The following is a 9,353-nucleotide window of genomic DNA, read 5'->3' on the forward strand; positions in this document are numbered from 1 at the left end:
GAGTTACTTAGCAGCAATGGACGTGCACTGGCATACTTAGGCGATAATCCAACAATGAACATCATGACATTCATCTTGGTGGTACGCTCCTCCTGAACTTGTAAATCAGCAGTCCGTGGGAAAAGGGTGCGCAACTCATCTTGAAGTTTTGAGAACCGATTGAAGTAATCGGTGAAAGTGGAGTCACCTTGTTCAGCCCTAGTAAAGGCTTGGACAACAGAATAAGCATGAGACAATGATTCCTTGGCTGAGAATGACGAGGACAGGTGATCCCACATCTCTTTTACTGTAGAAAAGTTCTGAGCGATTGTGAGGATTTGTGGCTCCATGGAATTCCACAAAGCCATTTGTATCCCACTGTCGTCAATACGCCATTCTCGGGAAAGAGGAACAGGTGGTGTTTTTGTCAGATGGTCCTCTTTGTCCACACTTTCAAGACCCTTTAGAACAAAGAGGCTCCATGAACTCCAGTCACTAGAGTCCAGCTTGACAGGAAGGCGCAAAACCGAGTTATAGTTGATAATACCCGATGCAATCTGATTTTCCACAGTACTTTTCGTATCTCCCATTGAAAACGATGGTATCCAAAAAGAAACGACTGAAGATTGTATTGGTATATGGACACGTAAACCGAGGCAGAAAATAAAAGGAGGTTAAATCGAAAAACTAACCGAATGAGATTAGTCGGAATGGTGGCCGAAGGGGCTGTCACGCGCGGGAAGGAGGCGCGTGGGTTGAGATTCGGCGGCGCCTGGGGGCGCGTGAGGCGTTGGTTGGCAGTGAGGTTTGAGGGGTTTGGTAGATCGGGCGATGACGAGTGCAATGGTGGTGTCGTTGTAGTGTAGCTCGCCGGAATTTGGTCGGGATCTGGGAAATAGTCGGCTGTGAACAGTAATGAATAGTGAAATGTGCGGCCATATCTGAAGAAAACGGGACCAGATCTGAACGTACGGGACAGATTGTGATGGGGTGGTGGTGACCGGAATTTTGGCCGGAAATGGTCACCCGAAGGATGTTCGTGAGCTAAGAGACCTTTAGCTCTGATACCATGTAAATGGTATGAAACCGAATTGATATTATATAAGGTGTAATTACAAGACTAGATGAGCCCTCTATTTATAGGATTAGAGAGGGACTAATAAGCAATAATAAATTACATACAGATCCCTAAGCTATAGCTATTTACAACTAACAGGACGTAAATTGGAGATTCCAGTGTTCGATGGTAAAGATCTAGATGGATGGATTTTACGAGCTGAACGTTATTTTACGCTGAACCAGTTAAGTCAACAAGAAAGAATTGATGTCTCGTTCATTTCGTTTGAAGGTGATGCGTTAAAATGGTTTCAATGGGAGCACAAACGACATCCGATTACCAGATGGGAGGATTTAAAGCAGCTGCTGTTAAGGCAGTTTCGTTCCTTGACAGCGGGTTCCTTATGCGAACAATTTTTATCAGTGAGACAAGAAGGATCAGTTGAAGAATATAGGAGAAGATTTGTCGAGTTTGCGGCACTGTTAGACGGAATACCGGAGCAGATTTTCTTGAGTCAATTCATTAACGGATTGGAAGAATCGATTAAAGTAGAATTGAGATTAATGAATCCGTTGACGCTTAGCGAAGCAATGGAGGTAGCCATGAAGATCGATTTGAAAAACAAAGTGTTGGCAAGGGAAAGGACTTCGGTTTATMGTAAGAAGACYAAYTCATATCTCCATCCAAKCCCCGAGTGGAAAAACAATTCGTCTTATCAGTCTTCGAATAGTACCGGGGGATCTGTTAACTCGCCAAGTTCCACCAGCAAAACGGGATCCAGTTTCCGTCGGCTGTCCGATCAAGAGGTGCAACAACGAAGAGCTTTGGGTCTATGTTACCGCTGTGATGAAAAGTACGCTCCCGGCCATAGGTGTAAAAGGAAAGAGATGAATTGTTTTACTGGTTCAAGAGGACTTAACTGATGATGCGGAACCAGAAGTGGAAGAAAGAAGTTTTAATGCAGCTGAAGTTAGTGATAAGGTTGAGGTACACTTAAATTCCGTTGTCGGTTTAACGAATCCTAAAACTATGAAATTGGAAGGAAGAATAGGCGAACAAAAAGTTGTGGTGTTAATCGATAGCGGTGCAACACACAATTTTATATCATATGACTTGGTTAAACGGCAAAATTTAAAAGTGGAAATTACTGGCAAATATACTATTACACTAGGGTCGGGAAATGCGGAGAAAGGGGAGGGAATTTGCAGGGGTATTACGCTGTTTTTACTCGATATTGAAATCCGGGAAGATTTTCTTCCGTTGGGTTTGGGTAACAGTGATGTGATTCTCGGAATCCAATGGTTGGAAACACTAGGAGCAACGTATATCAATTGGAAGTTACAGGTAATGAAATTCACTTGTGGGGGAAAATCCATTACGTTAAAGGGTGATCCATCTCTGGGACGTTCGATGGTGTCGCTAAAAGCTATCGGAAAGGTGATCAACCATGAAGGACAGGGCGTGTTGGTGGAATTGGGTACTTGTTCAGTATTTTTGAGGAAATGACAGAAACAAATGTTGTTTTGGATCCACTACTAAGAGAATATGAATCAGTTATTAACAGGCCGCCGGGATTACCACCGGAGAGGAGTAGGGAACATGGGCTTGGGAGAATCTTGAGGCACTTCTTCAGCAATTTCCTAGTGTCACCTTGAGGACAAGGTGAAATTTTTGGGGGGGAGTATTGATAAACCTCCTTTGAGGTTTACGTATAGAAGAAGAAGCTAAGTCTAATTGTGCTGTCGAGTCTTACTGTAAACAGGAATAGGGGAGGGGTAGATTGGTAATCTTGTCTTGCTTAAATAGGTTGTTGTTAGAGGAAGTGGGTATTCTGTTTTGTATTTTCGGTGGAGTTAGTTTGGAGCGTAAGCTCARGGAGAGTACCCARACCTCTCSAAAGTCTGGGAATTGCATCGATTTCATGTTTCAATAGATTGGCCGACGATTTTCACTGTTGTATGTTACAATCGACGTGTTCTAGCTACTGTATTTCAGCCACTGTATGTTTACTGCTTGCGATTAGGGCTGTGGAGTTCAATTTCTGTTACGATTTAAGCTAGGGTACATCAGTCTACTCCATTGAATAAGGTGAAACAAATGTACCTTTTTCCTTGATTTTCTGTGGTACATGGTTGAGCAATGAATATATTATGAGGCTTCTGCAAAGGCACTACAAAGTCCTGACATCATCTAAAGGTTTCCCCACCAAAGTTACCAGGGAGAGAAGGTCATAAAGGGTAGGATCCGTCATTCTTGCCACTAGGTGTAGACGCTTTGTTGTTGGGCTCTAGAAGTTTACTGTAGCTCCAGTAAGAGTGAAGTTCTCCTTCATGTCATGCCAGATTAGTTGAATAAGGTGAATTGGTGGCAGTTACTTGTTTCTGTCATGTGGTGGCAATCACTTGTTTCTTTGTCACCCGAGAGACTACACATGCGCACGCCAAGGGGAGAAGATTTTCTAAGTATGTAGGGACTCCTTTGAAAATTTTAATGACTTGGCACCTTACATGCTATACTTGATGCATTTGAAATTTTTAGTGACAAATGATGTGCACAAAGTCAAGCATTGGTTGGATTAAAACTAGGAGCTTTCAAGGATAATATTGTTTAAACTATTACATTCAAAAGGAAGATCTGCATGACATTGTTGATGATTGGCGGGAAAAATGCTAAATAGATGGGCCAAAGCAAAAAGTAGTTGCGAGTTTGTGACCTATTTGGGACACACAACAGTTGACCAAAACAACAATAAGCCTTTCAAACTACTTTTGACATTTTCCAGAATTTGAGACTTTAGGATAAAGCAGTGATTAACAAATTTCTTGATATCCCTTCATGTGAAGTTGAAGGTAACCAACTAAGGAATTCAAATGGATAACCGGCTTAAAAATGAGGAGTGGGCTACACATGTTTATTGACTATGTATATCACGTAGTGATGCCGATAAAAAGAAATTACTGCAATGCTAACTGCACCAATCAGTGATTGCTTTTGAAAGAATGCATTATATCTTTTGTAAGATGCTACATCTTGTCGTATTAATGAGTAGTGTTTGCCAGAGACAAGGGTATGCACATCTTACCTATTCATATCTTTTCTTTGCACACAGGCCACCCAATCCATATCTTTTTTTTGCCTTCCACTGCAAATATCATTGTGTCTAAACCAGGTTTAGATCCATCATTTTTTTGTTGATTTATAGTTTCTTACAGCACTGAGATTTACCATTTATGAATAGTGTAATTAATGATCGCTTTTGAAAGACTGCATTTTATCTTTTGTAAGATGCTATACTTCTTAGGTATTAAACCTAAGAGATTTAGAGATTGGGTTGTGAGTCCCTAGATCTCCAATTCCATCATTCTCATTTTCACAAATGTCTTCTTGCCTCGAACTTTTGTAGGTATGAGAGCCTAAATCCCAAACTCTAATTGTTATTTTCACCCCCCAAAACCCCTACATTGTGCATCTCTTATCACGTTGCATCAGTCACCACTTGGTTTGTATGTCGGCAGTCATACGCCATCTCATGAGACTCATTTGACACGAGCCTTCTCAATTATTGTACCCACTTCAAACGGAACTTGTATAAATTGTCATTGATAATCGATTCACCTACTTTGAGAACTGTATGAACTTCTGTTACAACCTAACTTCAATTGTAGCTTTCTATAGTCCAAACTCTAGGTCTCCAAACTTGAGCAATCTTTAATCACGCACGATTCTTAGTGCAAGTCAAAATCCTAATTAATTCCTTAATCCGGAACCCTAAATTATATAACACATATTAATCATGTATGCCTCGTCCTTGCCGGTTTATGCTATTTGACCTTTGGCTTGGAATGTTTGGGATCAATCATATATTCTATTTGCATTTTTGGGTTATTTTGGAAGTTTGAAAAGATTTAAGGCTTTTTTATAGTCAGTGAAGAATTCTTGCAATTTCCATAAGTTTTTGGGTTGGTTTGTGTTATATTCAGAAGGGTTAGGTTTCTTCCTTAATTTTCGAGAAGTTCAACATTTGAAGGTTGTAACATGTCTGTTATTGATTTTTGTTGCTGTTGCCACTGGAAACAATTACCTGTTTTGCCTTTAGGTCACCTCCTTCAATGTGATCTCTTATTATGCAATAAGAAACAAGGTTAGAAGTTCCTATTTACTTACATGTTAATATATTATCTTTGTAGTTAATATTATTTCTTATTATATTTATTGTTTTGTCAAAAGTTGAAAAACAAGCCAAACATAACCATCTTTACATCTTTGTTTAGTCACAGACTTGCTTGAGTTAGGGCACTTAGGGACCGTTTACCCAACTCTTACCCGGTAAGCTCTTATGGTAAGATTTAACACTCACTTAACTTACGGGGCAAGATTTTAATTTATTAAAATGACATTGTATGCAACATTTTTATCTGGTAAGTGCTTATCGGGTAATAGTCGTCACTCTCACTTACCGAGTCAGACTCTCGGTCCTTGTCATTGCTCTCTTATGGGGTAAGATTCTCAATCTTTGTCATGTTCATTTGATAAGGTAAAGTGACCGGTAAGCACTTACCAAGTAAGCACTTACCATGTAAGCACTTACCAGGTAAGCGTTTAGTAACCGGCCCCTTAATCTGTATGTCATTGTTTGATGTGCTAGAAGTTTTAGTGCCATCATTTGCTTAGTTGCATCTTGATTCCATTTTCAGAGCATACCTTTTATTTTTGTAGGATTTTGTTTCTTAGTATATTTGTATATTCATTTTTCTCGTACATTGTATTACCTATTGACAGCTCCCTCGGGAGTAACTGATATCAAGGAAGAACAATGAAAGTGTCTATAAGTTCTACTTTAGAAAGTATGACCTCGATATAGAGGGAAGTCACATATAGTTGAGCACTCCAAAGATATGTGGAAGGATTTTATAACCTTGTTGGGGGTAATGCAAGGTCTAATCCTGAGAGTAACAATAGAAATTATGTTCACTAGATTGGTTGTTATCAAGTAGAAATCATGTTGATAACCTTGTTAAGGGAGGTCGTCCTTTTGGGGATTTCTTGCCCTCACGTTTGAGTGTTTGCTCGGGTTGTAGGACCACCCAGTATATGGAATATTTTGAACTCACAGTATTATAAAGAAAATGTGGTTTGAGAGTGTTATAGACCAAGAGAGGATATAAATAAACTTCAGTCAAAATTGAAATTGACGATTCTAGGAGGATCAAAGGTAAAGCATCCGTGTTTGATGGGGAGACTTGATCATAGTGACTTTCGAGGATGATTGTCCAACATGGATAAATAATGCTCTCAACGGCCTAATAGAAATAGCTATGTTTTGTATCAAGAGATTGGGGCAAATTGAGATTGAGGAAGTAATGGAGGAAAAAGATGTAGCAGGACGCTAGAGGGAACAGTTGCCCATGTTGTTGCTGAGAATGAAGATGGTGCAGATTTAGTCCTCAAGTGAAGGGAAGTACACTTTGATGTAATGAAGTGTAACCTACAAAACTGAAGGTGATTTTAGAAGTACTATATGTTTCACACTGGCATGATAGAATGGATATGTCTACGTGGAAGTTCCCATTGACAATAAAAGTTGTGTAGATGTGCCAATCATGCATAGTTTTTAACTAATAAGGGTTGGGTTCCGGTGAGAGAGTTAAGGTGAGAAGTGTATGAAGGGTTTTCCACCCTTAGATGCACATTAGGATGAGATGCATCGGATCCATCCCTGTATCAAACGCATTCATGGGTGGGTTTGAGATTAAAGGTGATCAAGGGTCCACATCCCTTCTTACCCTTCTCACCTTTAACTCTCTTCTCACACGATCCTTCGCCTAACTAATCTACCTTTGGTACACCTCTACAATTTCTTTACATGTGCTCAAGGCCAATGGCAATGATTAGTTGCTAATATAAATATTGATTGAACATGCTTAGTTGATATTTATATTCTTGTTAAATTATTAATTGATGATTATTTAATTGAATGCATTATATATTGTTATGGTTGATGTAGATATGTTAATAATGCTTTAACTGTTTCTTACTTTAATGAAATGCATGCCTTAGGGACACCTTTGCACCTCATGTACTATACAACACTTGTCTTATTCCCAACCAGTGTTAAATAACCCAATTCCATAGGTTCATTGCATGGCACCTAAGCTTGATCTCCAATAGTTTATGCAGTTGTGAGTACCTTCTTTATTCTTGAATATGGCAAGGTACTATTTCTTCAGTATTCAAAAGATATCTTCAAGATAACATTAAATAATCTACTGCCTCATACTATGCCTACCTGTCATTGGCTCTTTAAACCTCGATATGAATAATACGATGTTCAACAACTTTATGTACTTTCGTCTGTCTTGGTGCTCATTTCATTCACTCTTCTACCTACAAACCATAAGCATCATTAAAAGACATCAATCTCTTTTTCACACACTTTTCACTATCCGAGGGTCTTAACCTAAACAACCGCACTATCTTTTAGGGTAGATGTCAGGTGTATATACATCTTAATCCTCCTCCCCACCCAAAACACACACACACACACACACATCTTCGAGTGGGATATACTGGGATACTGGGCTCGTTTGTTTGGTTTGGTTGAGAGGACATCAATTTTCCAACCATTTTCGATCAGCAATCTATCAAATAACCCTTGCATTGTTCTTTTACCTCATTATCTTTGACCCTTGGGTCTTTTGTTTGTCTCCGTCATGCATTTTATTGACCTGTGTCTAACCGTTTTCCCCTTGATTTTGCCAATTTGTATATTATCATTTCCTTTTCTTTTTGTTCTTAGTTTCTTGTACAAATCCTCTTATGGGTTACTTCTAGCTCCTCTTGATGCTTTAATAGCCTCCCTGTTGTCTAGTTTATACTTTGTCTTCTCCATACTCTAGTGATAGGAACTTATTAACATTCATTCCGCTATGATGGTAGAAAATAGTTTTGAAGCCTTCTTTTGACCAAGTACTCTATTAATTTTTTTTATAATCTTGGGTGTCTGAGCCAGCTTTATGCGCATCTCGAATAATCTGTGCCCCTGAAGTTAATAGCTCGGGAAATCCTCCAACATTTATGAGATGACTTGAATTGGTGACTCTGGGGAACAAACTCAAGTTCTTTACCTGTTGAGCTACCAAAAAACCAAACGCACCCAGTAAATCTACTCTAAGTAGGGTCTGGGGAAGATGATGTGTAGAAAGATACTCTTGATGTAAATAACATTCATCTAGAATGATTTTTGCATTATTTTTGTTGGTAGCGAGTAAAATTCAGTGCTGCATTCTTATTATTATTGGTTTGAGATTTTCAGGAAGCGGCTTTTCCAAATGATAAACGATCTTCCAACTGTCTTTGAAGTTGTGTCTGGAGGCGTTAAAAAACCCAAGGATCAGACTGAAATTCAAAACAATGGCAGTAAAAGCAACAAGTCAAGTGGGAAAACTGTAAGACCTCAAAAGTGTCATGGTCTTGTTTTATTGACTTGTGATTTTTGAACAAATATTGTGTTTCAATAAATGCACCAGCAGTCAAGGCCATCGGGACTTAAGATGACTCCACCACCCAAAGACGATGAGAGCGGAGAGGAAGAAGATGATGATGAACAAGGAGCAGCCCTTTGCGGAGCTTGTGGCGACAACTATGCAACCGATGAGTTCTGGATTTGCTGTGATATCTGTGAGAGATGGTTTCATGGCAAATGTGTCAAAATTACGCCTGCCAAAGCCGAACATATCAAGCAGTACAAATGCCCGAGTTGCAGCAGCAGCAGCAGCAGCAAAAGGGCTCGACTCCAGGTTTAGGCTTATGAATATGACAAGTTTTTATGGCATCGGTTTTTGATTGATGAAACCGAACCCGAATCTACGGTTGTTTGTGGGAACCTAAAAATCAAGTTTAAAAGGAACACCAGACTGGCTCTATATTATATTATTATAGATTGCTGGATTTTGTTTAGGGCCAAAATTAGACCATATTCAGTTTGTGACTTCATGGTTGGTGGTAGATTTGGTTTTATACTTGGTATTTCGGTTTTGATGTTTGGACCTCTTTCAATGCCAAGCCTCGGCTCAACTGTGGTCTGGAAAAACCCATATTTCGTTTTGTTTACCAAAAAACGGGTTTGGAAGGTCTAGATCCGAGAAAGGATGGGCTTATATGTCTCTAGGTGAATTTATGCATTGTCATTTATGCAAGTCTCTAGATGACTCAGTGGTCTAGAGTAGAGACTGATTGTATTATGGATAGGTGGTTTAAGGATGGATTGGGTTCCGGTGAAATGAGAAGTGTAAGAAGAGATCTTCATTTTTGAATCAAT

General features: G+C 39.3%; 1 protein-coding gene across 3 annotated transcripts in view; it reads left to right on the plus strand.

The window, feature by feature from the left end:
* The window catches only part of LOC112506757 (PHD finger protein ALFIN-LIKE 7-like), a 17,928-nt gene extending 8,853 nt beyond the window's left edge, over nucleotides 1-9,075 (plus strand). For 2 of the 3 annotated variants that reach the window (XM_025111011.1, XM_025111012.1), the window contains 2 exons: nucleotides 8,349-8,481; nucleotides 8,563-9,075. In XM_025111011.1, the coding sequence (XP_024966779.1) occupies nucleotides 8,349-8,481; nucleotides 8,563-8,838 (409 nt within the window). In that variant the 3' untranslated portion in view covers nucleotides 8,839-9,075. The remainder of the gene's footprint in view (nucleotides 1-8,348; nucleotides 8,482-8,562) is intronic. The other variant, XM_025111013.1, reaches the window with a different exon arrangement.
* The last annotated feature ends 278 nt before the right edge of the window (nucleotides 9,076-9,353 follow it).

This window comes from Cynara cardunculus (genome assembly GCF_001531365.2).
Source record: "Cynara cardunculus var. scolymus isolate 2C chromosome LG 2, CcrdV1, whole genome shotgun sequence".
NCBI lineage: Eukaryota > Viridiplantae > Streptophyta > Magnoliopsida > Asterales > Asteraceae > Cynara > Cynara cardunculus.